The 23287-nt window shown below is 35.2% G+C and overlaps 1 protein-coding gene and 1 non-coding gene across 3 annotated transcripts in view; one reads left to right on the top strand and one right to left on the bottom strand.

Annotated features, from left to right (window-relative positions):
- Window positions 1-23287, top strand: part of LOC126824636 (deleted in malignant brain tumors 1 protein) — a 57546-nt gene that overhangs the window by 14877 nt on the left and 19382 nt on the right. Inside the window, exons 13-28 of one of the 2 annotated variants that reach the window (XM_050553903.2) lie at window positions 330-454; window positions 767-907; window positions 2426-2519; window positions 3554-3672; window positions 4483-4629; window positions 6401-6482; window positions 7153-7274; window positions 9228-9380; window positions 10415-10493; window positions 11352-11491; window positions 12868-13041; window positions 14900-14999; window positions 15855-15976; window positions 16412-16591; window positions 16949-17146; window positions 20327-22150. In XM_050553903.2, the coding sequence (XP_050409860.2) occupies window positions 330-454; window positions 767-907; window positions 2426-2519; window positions 3554-3672; window positions 4483-4629; window positions 6401-6482; window positions 7153-7274; window positions 9228-9380; window positions 10415-10493; window positions 11352-11491; window positions 12868-13041; window positions 14900-14999; window positions 15855-15976; window positions 16412-16591; window positions 16949-17146; window positions 20327-20703 (2353 nt within the window). In that variant the 3' untranslated portion in view covers window positions 20704-22150. Of the gene's footprint in view, window positions 1-329; window positions 455-766; window positions 908-2425; window positions 2520-3553; window positions 3673-4482; window positions 4630-6400; window positions 6483-7152; window positions 7275-9227; window positions 9381-10414; window positions 10494-11351; window positions 11492-12867; window positions 13042-14899; window positions 15000-15854; window positions 15977-16411; window positions 16592-16948; window positions 17147-20326; window positions 22151-23287 lie in introns of those variants that run through there. The other variant, XM_056101551.1, reaches the window with a different exon arrangement.
- Window positions 8211-8314, bottom strand: LOC126825903 (U6 spliceosomal RNA). The gene has a single exon (XR_007682299.1). It is a non-coding gene; the product is annotated as a U6 spliceosomal RNA (small nuclear RNA).

Below are 23287 nucleotides of genomic sequence, written 5' to 3'. Positions count from 1 at the left end.
CATACATTTACCAGTAATTTTTAACTTGGCTTCACGTTACAGCTATAGGTTCATACTGATGAATTGATTAATTTCTTGCTTATTTTAAATTTGTATTGTCCATACTATCGTCATGCCCTGCTTATTGTTAATCGGTTTGGCTGCATTGCCAAACTAATAAAACAAAACTTGCTGTTCACAAACTGAGAAAGATTAATCTGATTTCACGACTTAACAGGAGACCCTTGTGGAATGTATCAATCCGATATTAGAACAGCACGGTATCTGTGAAATCGATGTATTGTGTCGTGTGTGTACTGCCGATTTACTGAAAATTTTGCATGTTTCAGGAAAGATGTCATCCAATCGGCCATTCTAAAATCCGGCTTTTCCCAAAAGTGTGTTCAAATTAAAGGATTAATGACGAATCTGTCCGGAGTTGAAAATCTTTATGATTATATAAATGTATATGATGGTTAGTAATGATATCATCTTTTTGTAGCTGTAAGAGATTGATTATTTTGGATAAAGACCATTGACGTTATTTCGATATATATTTGTTATACATAAGTATTTTTCGACTATCTAAATCCAGAGCCGCACCTCGCTTATCAGTGTCGTCATAACTTTATAAACTCCTTTTCTATACAAGACAAAGTGTGTAAAACTTTTTAAACTGATGACTGTCAAACTATATTTTATATAGGTAACGAACGGACAAAATCATGTCTATAAATTACACCAAGGATTGCAATTTACACTATTAAACACTATTATTTATCTATAGGTTATAATGATTATGTGAATAAAATAGATGCTGCCTGTGGAATGAAGTTTGATTCAGTGTCAGGAAGTGGTACCTCCATACTCATCAAGATGAGACCAAATAATATAAATGCTGGAATATGGATAAAAGCAGAAGCGACAGGTAATAATGGTTTTAGTGAAATAGAAACACAACGAATAGCTATAAATGATTAAAATTGTACAAATCGGTATTCTAATATGCGCCATTTTTTCTTGAAGAATAATTTCTAAAGCTGTCTGCTAAAAACATCCAGACAAAATTTAAAATTTGTGACCTTGTTTGTGCGTATTGACCTTGTTTGTGCGTATTGGCCAGAAAAGTTTTTGGATGTTAGCATATGTTTTATTGTTTGGCAACCTTTGTGGAAGAAAACAGGGGACAATTAAAATGGGGTTCGTCTACCTTTCTGTTCGTAAAACTGTATTATTGGGTCTTGTGTGTTAATTATGCAGACCGTGAGAAAAACTCGTGCAAGTTTCGCGCTAAATTTAACCATTTTCACTGCATCTGTGTAGTATACAATAACCCAAAGCGCTGATTGGCTGAGGCATGATCGCGATCTACGAAATGCAATCAGAAAATCCCATTCTCCCTGGATTTCAAAATAGAATTGTACTTGTGATTAATATATGGTTAATAACTGAGCGTTCCCTGTGAATTTCAAAACGAAGCCAGGAAATATTCGGAAATTAATTGTGTTACCGAAATGCAAAATTCTGAACAGTTTTTGCACAAGGGAAATAATATTCGAAGAGAAATAGAAAAAAAATGGAACTATCTACCGATAATTAAACCGTTGTACGGTATTATTTGTTGATAATAATTTTTGGTATCTATATATATATATATATAAAAATAACGTGATGTACCTATTCAATGATTTAATGGCCTCGGCTATTAATTTTGCGAGCAAATGTGAAATACATCGACATTTACGGATTTACCTCGGCTACAGCAGATTGCCGAGGTTAATTGACATGACTGCTTAAGTTCATCAGAAAATATTAAAGATATTCAAGGGGGAGATTCAAGGCCCGTAAAACGAATGTCGTCCTTTTTGTTCTGCACCTGTTTTCAAAAGAAATAATCCGACACAACTCTCTAACCAAATAATTTTAAAATACAAGACGGAACAAAATAACGGACTACGGGCGTGTTTATGTTTGTAAAGGCCCAAACTCATTACTGGGTCCGAGAGCAATAGCTTATTCATACAAAAAATTTGAATTGTCGTAAAAGAGCCAAACACCGTTACGATAGACAAGCCTTGCTGAGACTCTCTTATACGAAATGATCTATCCCGATAAGTGACGTAATTAGCTTCCGTTTTTGTATTTCTCGAAGTCAAAGTTTGTGATGAGTTGAATTTTACAAGAGAAAACTTTTTTATTTGCTGGGATATTTAGTTGTACAATGGATTTTATATTTAACCGGAAGTAATTTCAAACATAAGGTAAGTTTATAATAACCAAAGTTAAGTAGTTTATTCATAACCGAAGAAATTGTGCGCGTAAGAAAGGGTTGTGTGATCAATAAAATCTTCTACTCGTCTTTTTTGATATCAAAAAAATATCATCGCGTTTAAACGGATTAACGTTTAAACGGGCAATTGTATTAAAATTGTTCTTATCTTTCCAGCCACATGTGTACTTAATAGTAACCTAAAAGATTTAACTGTTGGGAATATAGCTAAAGTGATTGAAAGTCCAGGATATCCCCAGCATTTTGTTTGGTAAGTGATGAAGCGGTCCAGCAAGGGCAATAAGTCTTGACAACGACTTGGAAGACAGAATTTGCAATATAAAGAGTTTTTCAGAATCGTGCGAAAGTTTGCACTTGGATTTCTGAAGGAAAATTATCCCTACATTTTGTTCTGTTACATTTTATGGCGATCATCGGTATACATCGATTGGAATATTCTATTTTATTGTAAAGGTATCAACAAAGGGCTCTCGTTCCAATCAAAATTGCCAGTGCCTCGCAATGAGATTGACCGACATTGAGAACAATTTGGCTATGGAATAGAATTGGTGTATATTATTCAGATACATTTCGACTAGGCTTCTATAGCCTATGTAAAATAATGATGGCGCATTATATACACATAAAACAATACTTAAAAGGCCTGACTGAAAAGTTCTAAGTCTATACTGTGAAAGACCTGTACAAAGTCGTTGGTTTCTCTAATTATTTTCCTACTCAGTTCCCTTCGAGGTCTTTTCCCAACGATGTTGCAAGGCCTGGATGCCGACCAGGAAGAATTTTTCTTCAGTCACCCTAAAAAAGTCGTTCACAGCTGGCATCATTACTAAGTAAATGACGACCGGTTAGTTCCTTTTTTGATTCTTGGAAACCGGTGGAAGTCTGACGGGGCCAAATCTGGCAAACAAATTATGAGGATCTGCTTCAAAACAACACAGGTGGCCTTCCAGGGCGCTGATAGGTTCGCAAGATAGTCTGGTACGAGGACAAGAATAACACTGCAGCTGCAGCTCTTATCTATGATTCATTCAATAATTGTACGCGTTGGTGACAAAAGTTTGTTTCAACCCAATTCATCTATCCTTTGCAAGCTTAGAACGTTTCAGCCAGCCCTATACATGTATATAATGTCCCATTATATTTTGATGTATAAGAAGTTGCTTATGTTCGACGTAATAGGAAGCCTGATAGTCCCACTCCACTCTATTTATTATTTTCTATTTGACATTATGGTATCCATAAATCTCTTTTTATTTCAACAATTCCTTCAATTTTCATTTGCAGTCATCAATCTCTGTATTGGCAAATTAGAACTGAAAGTGACAACAAAGTGATTTCTTTAAGCACGGATCCCCATTTAATCACCAACACAAACTGTATAAATCGGCTTCAGATATATGATGGTAGGTACACAATATTCGTTTAATTCCCTTCCCAGTCCCCGAAAGCAAAAATGATTTATGTCGTGATATTGATCCTCAGAACATTTGGATCCTGATTTTCTGAAAACCTTGTGAACATGATAAAAGCTATATTATTTCACGGAAATATTTTATATTAGGTTTGAAGCATTTTGACCACAAGAAGATGAATCCTATAAATTCTCAGCGTTTGACAGCCTATGATCAGTGACTTTCCGTTCCGAAGTTACCCGCCTTTTCCGAAAACCCTTTCAACGCGATAGAGGCTACCGTTTGTTTTTCTAATTCGATGCGAAACATTAGGACAATGAGAGGATTAACCCTATTGATTTTTGCTGGGGGTTTCGATTCCCCGGTTGTACATGACAAGGAGTAGGGTCGCCTGTCCAACCTCGTGGGTTTTCTCCGGGTCCTCCGATTTCCTCCCACTGTTAAAGACCCCCACGCGCAAGCGAATTATTGAAATAAAATTGAACCATGTGTTAATCCCGGAATGACCTAGTTTGTGTCGAGTGGACGTTAAACCTCATCTCTCTCTCTCTCTCTCTCTCTCTCTCTGATTTTTTCTGTTCTCCGTTCATCTATTGCAAAATGGTGATTCTAGGACCAAAATGGGCTCGGTCATCGTTTGCACAGAATTTTGAGACGTGTGTGATGACTCGGTGACCAGGACACACATGATGAGAGGCTTAAGGAAAACGAACATTTTGCGGTTTGTAATCTATTAGAAAATATTAATTTGAAGCTTATAAAATATATTTAAGACTCAAACTTTTTCAAATGTTTTAACAGGGTCAGATAGCCGTGGTGATGTCATATCTAGCTGGTGTTTAGGAACGAAGGAGAGTTATGTATCAACTGGTAATGTTATGTATTTAACCCTCCAGTCACACAACACTATCCCACCTTTCAAACTATTAGTATCACAGAGAAATAAAGGTAGGCGTCTTTTTATTGCCCCACGCCTTTCGAGGAGAAAGCGGGGGACTATTAAAATGGGTCCGTCCGTCGGTCCGTCCGTCTGTCCGTCACACTATTTTGGACACAATAACTCTCCTTCTAATTGAGCTAGAATGTTCAAACTTGGTGCAGGTGTTTATTAGGTCAATGCCTTGATGGAGTTCGAAGAGTAAGCAGAGATAAGCAATTTGATTGTTTGATGCTTTGGGACACGATAACTTAAGTTCTAATTAAGTGAGAGTGATGAAATTTAGTGTATAGTTTTGTTACATCAATACCTTGACTAGGTTTGATAATGAGCCTTTTCTGCTCAGAGTAAGCAGAGTGATAAGCAATTTGATTGGTCGAGACTTTGGAACACAATTACTCTCATTCTAATTGAGCTAGAATGTTCAAACTTGGCGTATGTGTTTATTACGTGAATGCTTTGATGGAGTTCGAAGATAAGAATTCTCTGCTTAGGGTAAGCAGGGATAACCAATTTGATTGGTTGATGCTTTGGGACACGATAACTTTAGTTCTAATTAAGTGAGAGTGAGGACACTTGGTGTATCGTTTTATCACATCACCACCTTGTCTAAGCTCGATAATGAGCATTTTCTGCTCGGGATAATCAGAGCGATAAGCAGTTTGATTGGTCGAGACTTTGGAACACGAAAACTCTCCTTCTAATTGAGGTAGAATGTTCAAACTTGGTGTAGGCTTTCATTAGGTGAATGCCTTGATGGAGTTCGATTATAAGCAGAGATAAGCAATCTGATCGGTTGATGCTTTGGGACACAATAACTTTGGTTATAATTAAGTGAGAGTGATGAAACTCCGAGTAAGTTCGATGATGAGAATTTTCTGCTTAGGCTAAGGAGCGATACGCAATTTGATTGGTCAAGACTTTGGAACATAATTAACAACTTTGCTTTTAATTGAGGTAGAATGTTTAAGCTTGATGTAAATGTTCATTAGGTGAATGTCTTGACTGAGATCAATGATTAACATTTCGAGCTAAAGCTAAGCAGAGATAAGCAATTTCATTGGTCGAAGCTTTGGAACAAGATAACTTTGATTCTATCTGATAGAGAGTGATGAAACTTAGTGTATAGTTGATAATCAGTTTGATTGCTTATACTTTTGAAAAAAAAAATCTGCGATTAATTAATATGTGTCATCTATTTATTTTTGGGATTTCGGCGGGGGACATCAGCCTCACTGTTGGCTTGTTTCAAATTACAAGATGACATAGTGACGCTTAGTGAATGTTGTACAAATGTATTTAATTGTAATAATCAATGTCAACTTTTTCTTATCATTGCTTCTTACACTTTGGCACTGGATCCTATCTAGACACAAGTTCAAATGCACTCTCGCTTTTAAACGATTTCCGATAATACCGTCATAGTTGAAATTGATGCACAATATGTCTGTTCAGGAAGACATAGAAGTCTGTTGTTCATCAATGATTTCTATCTGAGTGATCACTTAGGAAAGGCATGGGTCATTTTTATTAAGATAAAGAATCCTATTGAATTGGAAGCTTTCCGATAATTACAGCAACATATAGTCAACTTAAACTCCCAATTCCTCTGCTAGAATATATCGACGTTTATGTAAGGATGGTGCTCTATATGAGCCAGGGTATGCCTTCCTCCCTAGAACACCCGATGCCACTTTTTATTTGAGGATTTCACATAGCTAATACGCTCTTGTTTTAATTTGATTAAAACGAAAAACATACATATTTACTACAAATTTTCAGTTGAATGTTCCGAGGGAAGTAGACTTGCCACGACAGCTTTCCAGTATATAACTTCACCATTCTATCCTGGCCATTATCCAAAGTAAGTATTGGTTGATTTATTGTTATCATTATTATCTACTTTATTTAGCGGTATATTAGCAGTCATATTTAAACATTTGCTGTTACATTGGTCATTTGAGACAATGCTCTATTATCTGATAAAGATGACCAAGAGGAATTGTTCAAGGGATTTCGTTAGAAATATTGATGTTACTTTATTTACAATGTTGCTGTTGTCCCATGACAACTGAAATATGGTGTGCTATGATAGTATACTGTATGAGGAATCAGAGAAAAACCTGTGACCCCACCGCTGAGATTTTACATTATGTCATATTAGCCCTGTGTTGGTTTTCTATGGACCCTTGCGCAAAAATAATTGTTTACATGTACACATGTATATAGGGAAAAGTTTAATTTTGTGAGATTATGACGGGATCATTTCTTTATTTAAAAAGCCGTGTAGCCTGGGTTTCCAGACCTGGTCCCCAAGCGCTACCCATCTTACTGTTGTTCTTGTTGGGGCAGGCGATCTTCCTAAAATTTCTAATGGTCCGCTAATTCTTGTACAATCGACGTTACATGAAACATGGCCAATTAAACATCCATTGACAGCTTAATTTTGACGTGACGCCACAGTTCTAAGATGGCTGCGATGACGCTATGACCTGTTCCTGATTCGTATAGTACGCCCGTATTTTTTCTTTTAGTTCCATGTACTGTAAATGGTATATATCAGCAGATTCACAGTATAGGATCCAGATAAAAATAAATCATCTGGATCTAACCAATACCGTTTTTACATGTGATGATTATCTGAGGATTAGTGATGGTAATTATAATCAGTTTCTTAAGAATAATCAAAATATTTTTTTATGTAATCATATACTGAGACGCAATGGAAACGTTCAACTGATTTGACTGCAAACATATATTGCAGCTGAAAGTTTTGGTATGATTGTAAGCCCCACTCTCGGTAAAGTGATACTTCCAATGGTTCCGATTCTTATCCCCCTTGAATTTACTCAACAAAGCGTTTGCGATGCTTTGGTGTCAACTTTGACATATCGTTGCGTCTTCCACAGAATAATAAGAGTTATATTGACCCGGGGGGGGGGGCTGAATGGTTAGCGTGTGCGCGCTGTATCATAAGGTCTGATTTTGAGTCAACTGGAGTGGTTTCGATTCCCCGGTTGTACGTGACAAAGAGTAGGTTGCCTGTCCAACCTCGTGGGTTTTCTCTGGGTGCTCCGGTTTCCTCCCACTGCTAAAGACCCCTACGCGCAAGCGAATTATTGAAATAAAATTAAACCATATGTTAGTCCCGAAATGACCTAGTTTGTGTCGAGTGGACGTTAAACCCCATCTCTCTCTCTCTCTAGTCTCTCTCTCTCTTAACTTAGGTATATCTCTGAAAGATCTCGGTTCCTTTCGATATTGACATGTATCGGGCGGTAACTTCATGGATTATATGGCCCTTGAGTGTACGAAAAAACACGCTTTTAGCTTGCAGACACTTTAGAGGTCACAATTTTATCCAATTTTGATGAAACTTGAAATGTATGTTTGTAACCCAAAGTTTACGGCGACTTTCGATATTCGCGCACAACTTCATACATTATAGACCCTGATTGTGGTCCCTCAAGAAGTCACAATTTGTATGTGATTTACAAAACTGTTCGGGTATTGTCAGAGTATTGGTTAAGGTGTGTGTGAGTTAGTTGTATTTTACGTCCACATTCACCGAGGTGATATCGCAGACAAAAAAAAAAGTATGGAACGCTTCAAGAATTTGCGTGTCATCCTTGCGCGGGGTCCATGCTAATCTTCTCTGTATCGTTCCAATTTTAGTATATGTACTACGTTAAGGTCACTTTAAATCTATTTATAGCTCATGCTGATGTAATATTGTGTCACTGTGCACGGGGAGTTTTGCTTGACAACGTGGCTGCACAATAAAATCTATTTTTTTTCTTCAAACATATTTGTTCCTTTGTAATAACACGGTTTAGGTCATAATGTTTATCCGATTTTGATTCAACTTAAAACACATCACCGTTACACCATAATGAAGATTGAGTTCGAATTTCGCTAAAATCGAAACAAAATGGCCGCTCCTTGTACGCAAAAAGTGTTAATGTAAATAATAAGAAGTTTGTGGACGCTCTAGAGGTCACAATTTTTGTCCGATTTTTATGAAACTTGAAATATTTATCCTTATCCCAAAGATCTTAATTCCTGTTGATATTCGAACATTTCAGACCATAACTTCCTGAATTATCACCCGTGATTGTTTTTTTAAAACTAGTTCTGGTTCTCTTCAAATTGGTTGTAGAACATTGTGGTCAAGAGAGGACCAACCCTATCGCTATTCATCGTACCGGAGTTACCCCTATGTTCCGAAAACCTTGTGGAAACTATAGAAACTACAGCTTTAAGCGAATAGATTTTACAAATTTGATGTAAACCCTTTAAACTGTAAGATGATTTATCCTATTGATTTTTAAATTGGATGTGAAACACTGGGGTCGGAGAGGTTACCGCTTCTCAGTTTCAAAATTCTACGACATTCTGTTCCAGAGACATAATATCTCTCCGGAAAAACTTGTGAATAAGATATAGGTCAGATTTCTTAAAGGCACAAAGGATCCCTTTCAAATCAAATTTGGTCAACATCAGATAACCTGCTTTCTGTATTTTTTCGGGTCTTAGCTGCTGTGTGGAGCGTATTCCCATGCTTTGCATGGCTATATTCATTTTACATTTTTCTCAATAAACACTTCAGCTGTACCCACATCTAGCAAGATATGCGCTAACAGCACTGGTGCTGGGCTTTCATACATTACTAAATATGACTGGTTAACAATAGAATTTAATAGTAATGGTAGCCATGCAGCAAAGGGTTTCAACATCAGCTATAAAACGTTTCAGAGTGGTGGTAAGTTGCATAAAATACTATACAAATATTATTTCAATAGGATAAGGTTGTTACATGGATAGGCGAAGTGAATAATATATACCCTTTGTATTCACTTTTAATTTGATAATAATCTAAAATATATTGTACCTGTATAACTTAGCTTTTGTGTATATCTATCTATACTAATATTTGTGACTGTCGTTTGTCTGTCTGTTTGTCTGTCTGTCTGTTCGGGGTTGGCGGCTACACTAGGTCTGCCCCGAGTCTGAAATTTGGGGTATAGGGGTATCTCGGACCGGGGAGTAACATAGGCCAGGTGGCGTTAGTCTACCACTTCCGGTTTCGGAGTTATGACCCCCGAGCGAAGCCGGGTATCCTGCTAGTATATAATATATATATAGATCAGAATTAATGACCAATTCAAAAGAGGGCAAATAAAACGTAAATGTTATGATCTAATCAGCTACTCGTAGTCATGCTAAAACAGTCGTACTTTCTATTAGGACACACGATACCTAGACCAAAGATTATGTTAAGTTTAGACCTCCTCCTAATTAAAGGATGTTTGGTAAATAAATCTTTTCGTATCTGATTATCAAGTGACATTTGAACGCTGTTTCGGCTTGTCACAAATATCTGCAATTAATACATTATTGAATTATAATAATGTTTATTATTCAAATATGTAGTTAAATTTGCCTATTTACGAACCAGTGTTTGTTAAACAACTTTGAAGCGTTCCGTTTCAATTTTCCTAATGAACACGTTGTTTGATTCTGATTGGCATATCTTATAAATTTAATACACAGATTAGGTTCGTCTAACAAAATTGATAGAAACCAATTGGGGAAACTAGGCTGTGATAAGTAGAAACTATAGAATTGACCACTCTGACATGTCCTCAAATTGATAATGGTATTTCACATGGTTGTATTACACAACGTTGCGACGATGTCATATATACATGTATGAGATTTGTGTAATTAAGTTTTCACAAAATGTTGTAGATATGGTTTGAGGATAAGACCTGCATATTTAATGATGTTTTTCAGGAGATTGTAATCAGGATTTTATTGTGGATCTGTCACCTAGATACCTTAACTCTACAAACTATCCCAGCATGTATAAACGGTAAAATTTAAATACAACTATTTACTTAATGTTTTAACAAACAACGCCGAGTTAGGTATTAGAAAGCCTGGTAAACACCCGGTTTATTATTGTAACGGTTAAAAATAAACTTCAGGTTTATTATTGTAAAGGTTAAAAATAAACACCAGGTTTATTATTGTAACGGTCAACAATAAAGACCCGGTCTATTATTGTAACGCTTAACAATAAAGACCCAGTTTATTATTTTAACAGTTAACTGTGAAATTCCGTTTTGATATTGTAACTACTAACCCAATTTATTATTGTAAAGGTTTACAATAAAAACCAAATTTATTATTGTAACGGTTAACAATAAACTTTCGGTTTATTATTGTACGGGTTAACAACCAACTTATTATTTGAGAGTTTATTATTGTAACGGCTAAAATTTAACTGGCGGTTTATTATTGTAATTATTAACAAGAAATCAAATGAAATAGAGTTTACGTCCTATAGTGTGCTACACTTTAGCCTAAAGCATCAATGTCCCATGTTAGTTAAAATTTTAGATAAAACGCTAGCCTTTATTGCTATGATAGTGCAAAATTAGCGGATCTGGCCGATTGGCATTTCATATTCTCGCTTACAAAGTACCATTGCCACAATAATAAACGAATTCTCGATTTTCTATCCTTCAATAAACCGGATCCGTGCTATGGGCATTGTCTAATCCACTCAATGGTTAAACCATCCGATTGAGTAGAGTGTTGAGTATAGCCTTTTCATGTGAATATATCTCTACATTTGAAGCCAGAAAAAGTCACTGTTTAATCCGCCACTGCACAAACGTTATGTAAACATGGGGGTAATTTATAAAAGTTTTGGTTCCCATTTCAGAGGATTTGAATGCGTTTACAGATTGAATAAAGATATATATTTTGGTACTGATTACAGCATCGCTGTCTCTGTGGTAGCTTGTGATCTACCACCAAGAATATACCAACAATGTATAAGAGACTACGTTAACGTCTACGATGGTAACGTATTTTATTAAAATTAAATTTCTGTAAATATGAATTGTTTTACTTTTTTGGTAAATAATAATAAAAAATGATATCTTTAAAGAGAGAGCTTTCTCATGCAAACCATTGGACTCGCACTGGTCCATATACTCGATTATATGGAACACATTATCTTTGATTCTAATTAAGTGATTGTGGTGAAAGTCTCTACATACTTTCATTACACCATTGCCATGACTAAGTTGGATGAGGTACATTTTCTGCTTAGGCTAAGTAAAAATAAGCAATTTCATACACACTTTTAAATGAGCGAGTGTGATGGATGAAACTTGGTGTATTTTAGTTCTCCATTACCGTGATTAAGATCGATCGTGGTCATTTTTACCTTCGGTTACAAAGGGTGATAAGTAATGCGTTACTCGTAAGTTTTTGAAACTTGCGCCTAATCCTTTTGATGTGTGCCAATAAAATATGGTTCAACTAAGTAATTTGAGTGTGCGATGCGTTATTAAAAAAAAGTAATTTATTTCATTTCTAAAAACATATAATGATTCATTAAGTAATTAATGAGTTAAACATTTCTTGTAAGCTTAAGGTTCACTATTAGCTTCTCTCTTACTTTTTATATTACATTTATTTAATGGAAACCATAAAATGGAAATTTTAACAACGTTTATATACATGATTTATACCACAGTGAAAACAAACATGATTTGTTTATTTCTTTAATCCAATTATAAACTCAACTTGCAGTGATCCCTGAAGTTTGAGTATGATTCCCCGGAAATTTTGAAACTGAAAAACAGAAGCAACTAGATGTATCGCAGCAATTGCATATTAGATAGCTTAACTTCTATTTCAATGAAGGGCGAATTTTTTGGGAACCGTAACGTATCTGTGGCAGTTGATTCGAGACATGGTCAAATCATAAATTAAATGGACAACTTTCATCTGCGAATGTCCGTGCTTTCAGTACGAACGATCATTCGTGTGGAAAATGAGAGATGTCGCGTTTCGTGGCCGTGATCGTGGTCGCGGTCAGTATAAATTAATCTTTAGTAAATTGAATGTTAGTTTAGGTTGAATAGCACAACGCTGACGCTAAACTAAAGAGATCACATTTCATTGATAGATTGCCATATGACGTTGAATTTGGGGGAATTACTTTTTCTGGGGAGTTTATTTCCAGAGCGAATCATTTGAATTTTTTGTTTTTGCATTAATTAGCTGTGAGTGTGAGGTCAAAAGTCAGATCAGTAGGAACAGGGGTTCATGGTCACGTTTGGGTTTGTGCTCAATCTAAGTGACCCTTACCTGAATGGCAAGTCAACTCGACACTAACTCAGCGTTACGCAATCCAAAACATGAAATAACCAGATCTTGTTTTGCAGGTTCTGTTAAAAATAATCAAGACAAAGTTGGAACATTTTGTGGTGATGAAGATAAGTTCACTGTGACAGCCAAGTCGAGGAGTGTTTTGATCGATTTTGTAACTTCTGGAATAATTTTGGGACATTACAAAGGATTTCAAATAAAGTATATGCTTGAGAGAACTACTAATACTGGTAATAATATTAATGTTTTTTTTAGTTGTGGAAAATACACGCGTTCCTAAAAAGAGCAAGCAAATGACAATTTGGATAACCTAAATTTAAAAACAATATGAAAATATGTCCAAAAATAGACCTTTTTTTATAACCCTAACACCCAGTAACATAGGATATACCTACTGCATTTATTAATTTAAAGCGTTTTCCGCAATGTCGCCCTTATTTTTTTTTTTTTTTTTTTTGACGCCTTCGCCCACAACTTCAACCGGCAGACTCTTGCCATTTAGACGACGACCACCGCCAAGACCGGTCGCAATACGTCTTTCTTGTAAATTATTATTATTTTTTTTTGTCTGGCCGGTTTTGTTTTGCGTGTAGTGCTTTTCTCCTAAACATACTATAACATAGCGCATATTATCATACATTACAATCCGATTAAAACACAGGTCCTGTTTCGTTTCGTTTGTTTTATTTGTCTTTACTACATTTAGTCTCTACGAATGTTAGTCTAGATGCGTTGTCAATTTGAGAATAATAGGTCATTGGCTAGATTATCCAGCCTTTTACATTATGATGAACAGAGTCTAAAGGAAGGTAACTAGTCCTAAAACAAGATGTCGACGCCCATGCAATTTATTAAAGAATTGCAATTTCAGAAAATACATTTGCCAGTTCAATATCCAATATTCTCTTTTTTATTTTAAAATCTTTCTCTTCATGGGCCATATCTATGATTTTAATTAATCCCAATTCGTTGTCACGATTCATGTTTATTTATAATAATCATAGAAATAGACCATTTCTATGTAATAATGCATGGATTGTGTGATTTATTTCGGGAACTTCACTTGGCCAAATATACTGGATAATCACCCACATAAAAAAAAACGGTTACGCATGGGCAATGGAACTTTTCGCAAAATATTTGACAACGGTCCCAGACCAATGAATCGGTCTGTTGCAGTGTGTTCTTGGGGTATAGTACACGGAACGGCAGGTATCCCAGTAGAAACATCAACGCTGATTGGTTAATGAAAAGTCTGACGTCGTAGGATCAAAAGCCGCGCGAATGACACCAGGCACGACCTCCCACTGGTGAGATCTTCATGTAGTGGAACCATCGAAAGTATGAAATATAAAACGAAACGAATTATAGATGTGTATTTTAATCAGATTGTCAGACATTACACCATAGTCTAACATAATAACTATCAATATCTTTCATCTATATTTCCGGTGTGATTTCCCCTTGTCAGTGATGTAGGACGGAGGGCCTGACAAGGACAGCTGTCTAGTCGTTCGGATGGGACGAAAAACCGAGGTCCCGTGTACACATTGGCGTGCACGTAAAAGATCCCTTGGCAGTTGGGATTCGATGTATAGGCCGTAGCGCCGCTGCCCGGGCAAAATTTCCCTCATAGCACACTGTATGGCGTATGCCCGTCTTCATTAGCCCAGTTTAGGAGCAGTAGACGTTAAACCCCAATTCATTTAATTTCTTTCATCTATATTTTATCAGTTCTAGAAAAAATAAAATTTAAAACAAACTGCATAATTTAAATTCTTTAATTTAAAATTCTAAACCTAAACATAGATAAAAGACAATTACATAACTGCATTAAACAAGAGATCCACAGACATATTTGAATGATACTTGAAAATTCCAAGCTGTGTTTGGGTTCAGGTTTGATATTATTAGTATCTCACACAATTATTATGTTTTAGACAAAATTAATCCAGATACTAAATTTGATTGCAAATTGTTTTTTTTTTTTTTTTGACTTTTCAAATACTCTATGATTTACATGGTGTTGAATACATGGTCGTCTTAAAGACAAATTACAATGATTTATTTTGTAATATTTGATTTCAGGAAATAGTGGTACATGTTCGGTAGGACGACCATTGGAACTACCAGCTTCTTCAATTGCTAAATATTTTACTTCACCAAATTATCCCGATAAATATAGAAAGTAAGTTTAAATCGTGCATGTACCCTATCCTGAGTACATATTACATAATGAATTAAAGCTGCATTATGTTAGATTGAGATAAAAGGGCTGTAATAGTTCAAAAATACATAATTAAAAATGAATATATGGATGATTTCAGTCATATTGCTTTTATTGAGCGTAGTTTTGAGTATTTGAGGTTCTGACTATATAGTGTCAATTGTCAAGTGCCATTGTTACGATATAACCCATTTTGACATTACATTATCAAATGGCGATTGTGTTTTAATCAATTTAAAATCACGGCCATCCGATGGTCTTGTCTAAGAAGTTGATAATGGACTGATATGAATAAATGCTTAATTAGTAATTCATATAAAGCTGATTTGATTCTTACATAATGCATCCTTAATACTGATCCTAAAAATGTTCATATACAATACCAATTTGTGGTATCCCGTTAGCTCTGTTAGTTCACTTTCATATTACAAAGTAAAACTATCAGTTAACGTAAAGTTCACTTTTAGTGTGAATATATATATATATATAGAGAGAGAAATTAGGTTTAACGCCCACCTGACATAAACTAGACCATTTAGAGACACCAATTTTATTTCAATAGTTAGCTTGTGCGTAGGGGACTTTCGCAGTGAGAAAGCCCTCGAGGTTATACATGTGACTCTACTGCTTGTCATGTACAAGCTCGGAATCGAAACCATGCCACTTGACTCAATACTATACCTTATGTTCTAAAATGCACATGTTAAACTATTCGTATGCCCTTAAGGGCCTGTGTCTCCTAGCTTCGTTCAGACTATTAGATTCGTGTTATATAAATGTTTATTGGATTATTGTATGCATGTATATATTTTACAGTGATCAGTACTGTCAGTGGCGTATAACTTCCGATTATAAAACTATTGTATTTCAAGTGATTGATTCCGATTTAGGACCTAAACCTATCTATGATAATGAAGATAACGTCAAGGTCTATGACGGTAAGCATTGATTTTAATATATTTCCCAACAGTATATTTCAAATTTTAATAACTATTTCCTTAATTTAGTGTTGACATTTCTAGTCGCCGTAACAGACTGTTTCATTGGCTAATCCCTCACTTCAACCAAAACGCCGGTAATATAACAACTCTTCCAGATCCTAGTGTAGTAAAGACAAGTAAAACAAAATTTTGAACTATAAAAAGCGAAACTAAATAGGATCTGTGTTTTAATCAGATTGATGAAATAAATACATGAAAAAGTTAAAAATTATAGCATGTACAACAAACTTAATAGCGGTTATTTCAATTTTACTCTTTTGTGGTATGCCCCCCCCCCCACCTTTACCGGATGTACTAAACCGTTTCCCCCCATCTGTCTCCATTTCTGGTTTCAAATAACAGATGCTGTAAGTGATCTCTTTTTTTTCCTAGGTAATGATAGATATGGCGACCTTTTGGGTAAACTATACAGTACACATGCACCAACATACCTTAGCTCTGGTTCCAATCTTTATATTGAATTTACCTCCAATTCCAATGGTGTTTATAAAGGGTTTAAAGTGAAATATTACACAATGTCATATAGTGTGCCAGAGGGAAGCCAATCATCAGGTAAGTTCACATTGATTTTTTCGAATGGCATTTTAGCGATTATATATGTGCAAAATTAGCTCTTTTCATTTAAAAAACTAATTTCTTCAGCACTAAACAAATTGCCCTTCTCTTATTATTTAATACTGGAAGTATATGGTCGTCACTTCATGTAAATATTCCTTACATCAATGTTGGTGTGATTGTTTTGAAAAACGTCTAGAATTGTGTTTGTATTGGTATGATAAGGAACCCTATCGAAATTCATAATAGCCCACCTTATTACCCTGATCACATTGCCAAACATATACTCTCCCTTGATAATCATGTGATATACGTATGGAAATTTGCAAAATGAACTTTTTGTGATTATTTCAGATACATCATACGGAGTTATGGCTGGAGTAATCAGCAGCATTACATTGTTGTGCATCTTTATATGTGTATGCCTATGTCGTTTCTGTATGAAAAGAAAAACCCCTCCACCGAGACAGTCACGATCAAACAGCCAAAGGGTCGTTTTTAACACTTCTAATAGTACCGTATTTGTTGTTCCACCAGTTTATGATGCAAATAGTAAGTACTTGAAATATGTGTTACAGTTTATTATTAAAGACCCGGTGCGTCATTTACATTTTCGCTAAACTATCATAATTCTCACGGCTTAATTCACGTTAAATAATCCTAGATTGATTATTTAACATTTAATTAAGAAAACAAAATATCAACTTTAGATAATATCTCGGCTTGGATTCAATCGCATTTAAACCGTCCCATCATGGTAAGGTCTAAATATTTAGACGAACTGCGGATGTAAATAGGGCTAGGACAAGGGATAGGGTTAGTGTTAGCACTAATCATGTTTACATTTTGTGACCTTTAATCATATCTGCAGTTGGCCTTAATATTTAAACCCAATAAAAAAGATTTCGGCGTCTTGGTACGCTCCAGGATAGCATAGATCGATGAAATTTCAATTTATCACAACTCTGTAAATACTGAACGGAATTGAATCATTTTTCGACAGATATTCCTATTAGAGATTACTCGTTCACAATATTATAGTTTATATCATTGACATAACTTTAAGATCCATGTCCACTGGTGTTCCTCGGTGATGCTAGGGGAAGTTTAGTGGCTCTGTAAGACGTCCACTTGATTACCTAGGGGTCCCGTGTTGATTGTACGAAAAATCACGTTTTTAGATTTCGGCAACCCAAGAGGTCACAATTTTTATCCGATTTTGAGAAAACTGAAAATGTATGTTTATAACCCAAAGATCTCGGTTCCTTTCGATATTCGTGCAAATCGGACCGCAACTTCCTGGATTGTGGCCCCTGTACCAAAAATGGCGTTTTTAGCTTGTGGTCCCCTTAAAGGTGACGCATTTTATCATATTTTAAAAACCGTTCAAAATTATCACCGTTTCACCATAAGGACGATTGAGTGAGAATTTCGTGAAAATCGAATCCAAACTCCCCCACAATTTTTTTTTATCCGATTTTGATAAAACTTAAAATATATATTTATATCCCAAAGATCTGGGCTCCTTTCGATATTAATTGTGCATATCAGACAGTAACTTCATGGATTATGGCCCCTGGTTTTACGAAAAATCGCGTTTTTAGCTTGTGACCACTCTAGAGGTAACAATGTTTATCCGATTTTGATTAAACTTAGCAGACATGTTCATATCCCAAATATCTTGGTTCATTTTGATATTGTTGCATGTCGGGCCGTATTATCCTAGATCATGGCCCCTGATTGTACGAAAAGTCGCTTATTTAGATTTTTCTCTGCTTACCTTTTGTAAAATGTGAGCGTATCTTTCATGAAAACCGTTTATTAAAAAGATTTATATTTTGTCCCCCGCCTTTCGAAGAAAGCAGGGGACTATTAAAATGGGTTCGTCCGTCTGTCTGTCAGTCCGCCACACTTTTTGGGACACAATAACTCTCCTTCTAATTGAGCTAGAATCTTCAAACTTGGTGTAGGTGTTTATTAGGTCAATGCCTTGATGGAGTTCGAAGATGAGCATTTTCTGCGTAGGGTAAGCAGAGATAAGCAATTTGATTGGTTGATGCTTTGGGACACGATAACTTTAGTTCTATTCTTTAAATGACATCTAGAAGCACGGTTAACTATTCATAACAAAACACAACACAAGGTATTTATGGATATAACTACTTCTCTGTTATTTAATAACGACGTTTTGTAACACATCCATGACTTGATGGATAGTTATCGTTAACTTGAAAACGTGACCAGGCCCCGAGTTCACAAAGCATTCTCAGACTTAAGTTGAGAATTTACTCAAAATTGTTCGCCTTATTTTAACTAAAATATAGCTCTTTATAATAAATTTGTTGTTTTAATGTATCAGATATATCAATAAGAAACTATATGCAAAGTTTTGTGCTTCTGGATCAAAGATATTTCTCATAAACAGTGATTGAAAGTTGAGCAAATTCTCAACTTAAGTCTGAGAATGCTTTGTGAACTCGGGGCCTGTATATATACCTTGTGTTGTGTTTTGTTATGAACTTTAGTTCTAATTAAGTGAGAGTGATGAAACTTGGTGTATAGTTTCATTACATCATTACCTTGACTAAGTTCGATAATGAGCATTTTCTGCTCAGGGTAAGCAGAGCGATAAGCAATTTGATTGGCTGTGACTTTTGAACACAATAACTCTCCTTCTAATTGAGCTAGAATCTTCAAACTTGGTGTAGGTATTTATTAGGTCAATGCCTTGATGGAGTTCGAAAATGAGCATTTTCTGCTTAGGGTATGCAGAGATAAACAATTTGATTGGTTGATGCTTTGGGACACGATAACTTTAGTTCTAATTAATTGAGAGTGATGAAACTCGGTGTATAGCTCCATTACATCATTACCTTGACTAAGTTCAATAATGAGCATTTTCTGCTCAGGGTAAGCAGAGCGATAAGTAATTTGATTGACTGAGACTTTGGAACACAATAACTCTCCTTCTTTTTTGGGTAGAATGTTCAAACTTGGTGTAGGCGTTCATTAGGTGAAGGAGATCGATGATTAACATTGTCTGCTTACGTTAAGCAGAGATAAGCAATCTGATTGGTTGATGCTTTGGGACACGATAACTTTAGTTATAATGAAGTGAGAGCGATGAAACTCCGAATATAGATTCATTATATCATTACCTTGATTAAGTTCGATGGTGAGTATTTTCTGCTTAGGCAAATGAGCGATAAGCAATTTGATTGGTCAACAACTCTGCTTTTAATTGAGGTAGAATGTTTAAATTTGATGTTCATTAAGTGAATGTCTTGACCGAGCTCAATGATTAACATTTCGAGCTAAAGCTAAGCAGAGCTAATCAATTTCATTGGTCGATGCTTTGGGACAAGATAATCTTGATTCTATATGATAGAGAATGATGAAACTTAGTGTATAGTTTGATTGCTCGATACTTTTGAAAAAAATAAATGTGCGATTAATTAATACGTGTCATCTATTTATTTTGGGATTTCGGCGGGGGACTTCAGCCTCACTGTTGGCTTGTTTTATCCAATTTCTACCACTGCTTTAACAAGTACGAAAGTACTATGGACCAAGAACTGCACATCACGCCATATCAAAAATGGAACAATCATACGCGAAGATGAAGAAAACATCAAAAAGATTTATATTTTAAAATTACATTTAAACCACTGCTTTAATAAAAGAACAACCTCAGAAGTAAAATACAAACAATATTTATGTTCTATATTATAGATACGTCATCACCCCCACCATACTCCGGGGTGTCTAGTCCTGAATATAATATCACAGCACCTTACTATCCTGGAAACATACCCTCAGTACCACCACCAGCTTATTCCGAATTACCAGCCTATGAAGATTCAGCCAAGTATGAAATACATGAAACTAGAAGCCACCCAGAGCCAAATCCGGTACCAGAACAACCACAACGGCAAATATCAAGAGATGACTTGAGAATTCGAAGAAATCCACAACAGTTCCATGTACGAAGGCGTAACAATTCAACCCAATCCATAGACAGTCAAGAAGACTTAGCTTTAGTAGACGAAAGGGAAGTGACAGGCATTGACAATACAATCAATCACCGAAATTATTCCATTCCACTATAACTTAACATTTCGCCAAGTTTTATATAAATTTTTAAATTAAAACATATTTCCCTTGATTATATAATCGAAAATCCTTTAAATCCAAAGATGTGTTTTTATGTAGAAAATTTATATTAAATATTATATTAAATACACTTATTTGCATAATAGTTAACATTTAAATGTAATTATTCTGTTAGGGTTGCATGTGTAAATATTTCACCACCCGACGATTTCAGAATTTGTAGGTCTGCTTTCAGAAACATACCTATGTCTCTGTTAAATGCCCTATACATTAACAAACTGCATTATATGATGGATTTTATTCCAGCATAACTATTTGACTTTATCAAAAACAAAATTGTTGACTACACCTATATATTTGCATAATCGTGAGGGCGTAAATGTAATTTTGAAAGGAAGCACATGTTTAAATACTTTCAGAATTAGTAGGTCGGCTTTCTACATTATAGAAAACTGCCTATTTATCTATTAAATGTCCCCGTACTTGCATACATTAATAAACTACATTACAGATACATGTATATGTAAGATTGTATTCCCGTATAATATTTTATTTTATTCCCGTATGAATATTTGACCTTTATCAAACAGAAACGAACTAATGTAGATCAACAGTAAACATTATTGGAGTTAGTACCAGAATTTACAGGAATCATTTACGTTTTATAGTAACTAATGTAGAGTGATCTGTTTCCCAAGAAAACCATGCATTATTCTGTCGATCGACTGGAATGAAAATTATTTATTATGTTAGGTTTATTTTGTTAACGCCAATAAAACATTAAAACCAAGCTCTATATAAATGATCAGTGCAGTGAACCTCTCCTATAAAATGATTATTTATTACACATGGTTCTAATAACTTGTTATAATTGTGTCATGTGTTATTCTAAATAATGACAGGTAAGGATCATATTATAACTGTCTCGTACTTAGTTTCAACATGACTCTTAGTACAAACATCATGGTGTGTAATCTTTTATAATTTCTGTAGACAGCTATTCTCGACACAAATCAACACATTAAATTGAATCAAATAGATACTTATATATATTGTTAACCCAAGTCATAGAAGTCGTGTCCTTTTTACATTTTATGTGCATTGATTTTTTCCCCAAATCAACCAATGAAGTTGACTCTTGATGGAATAATGTAATCATTTTCACAACGTGTCTTCTTGGGAGTTTTAATTTTTGGACTTTTATAGATTCAAGACCCAACATTTGTGTGTTAATAGTTCAGTTTATTTACGAACTATTTGTGATTGTTTTGTCTTGTTATTTTGTTCACATTATGTTCCATGTTTCATCATTAGTCTAACAGCCTTTGTACATTATAGTTTGCTAAGTATTAACAAATAAAAACAATAATATAAAGTTAACTTACTATGTAAATATAAACATGTTATATGACTCGTATATATTTTTGATAATTAAAAAAAGTGAAATAATCACGGGTGTTTTTTTGGTTTATTAGATTTTATGATATCAACAGATACTCAAATGTCCGAATCTGCGATAACCTTATGAGCAATTAATTTCATTGGTCTTCCAATTGTGCTAGTTGACTATTCAAAATATTTTATACACAGTCTTCTTGCGTCTTACCTTGGACATGGTGTTAAATTCACCCATTATGTTATACTTAAATCTTGTAGAAATTATTAATTGGATACGACTGTATCATTTCGCAACTAAACACTCAGAGGGCACGTCGTTTTAATACCACGGAGATATCGAGGTATCACTTAGGTTATGAAATGCTCTGTTTGTGACACAAAAACATGATAAATTGATTCTAAAAATTACATTGCATAATTTTGGTTGGCCAAGCGTTATAGCCGCTCCCCGGGACGACTTTGCCACGACTAATTTAGTTTTGTCTCCCGCCCTTCGAAGAAAGAAGGGGGCCATTAAAATGGACCTGTCTGTCCGTCTGTCTGTCCGTCACACTTTTTGGGACACAATAACTCTCTTCCTAATTGAGCTAGAATGTTCAAACTTGGTGTATGTGTTTATTAGGTCAATGCCTTGATGGAGTTCGAAGATGAGCATTTTCCGCTTAGGGTAAGCAGAGATAAGCAATTTGATTGGTTGATGCTTTGGGACACGATAACTCTCTTCCTAATTGGGCTAGAATGTTCAAACTTGGTGTATGTGTTGATTAGGTCAATGCCTTGTTCTAATTGGGCTAGAATGTTCAAACTTGGTGTAGGTGTTTATTAGGTCAATGCCTTGATGGAGTTCGAAGATGAGCATTTTCTGCTTAGGGTAAGCAGCGATAAGCAATTTGATTGGTTGATGCTTTGGGACACGATAACTTGAGTTCTAATTAAGTGAGAGTGATGAAACTTGGTGTATAGTTTTATTACATCAATACCTTGACTAAGTTCGATAATAAGCATTTTCTGCTTATGGGTAAGCAGAGCGATAAGCAATTTGATTGGGTGAGACTTTGGAACACATTAACTCTCCTTCTAATTGAGCTAGAATGTTCAAACTTGGTGTAGGTGTTTATTAGGTGAATGCCTTGATAGAGTTCGAAGATGAGCATTTTCTGCTAAGGGTAAGCAGAGATAAGC

Source organism: Patella vulgata, chromosome 6, assembly GCF_932274485.2.
Source record: "Patella vulgata chromosome 6, xgPatVulg1.2, whole genome shotgun sequence".
In the NCBI taxonomy this organism is placed as follows: domain Eukaryota; kingdom Metazoa; phylum Mollusca; class Gastropoda; family Patellidae; genus Patella; species Patella vulgata.
The sequence above is the reverse complement of the archived record's forward strand: the minus strand, read 5'-3'. Positions and strand labels throughout refer to the sequence as shown.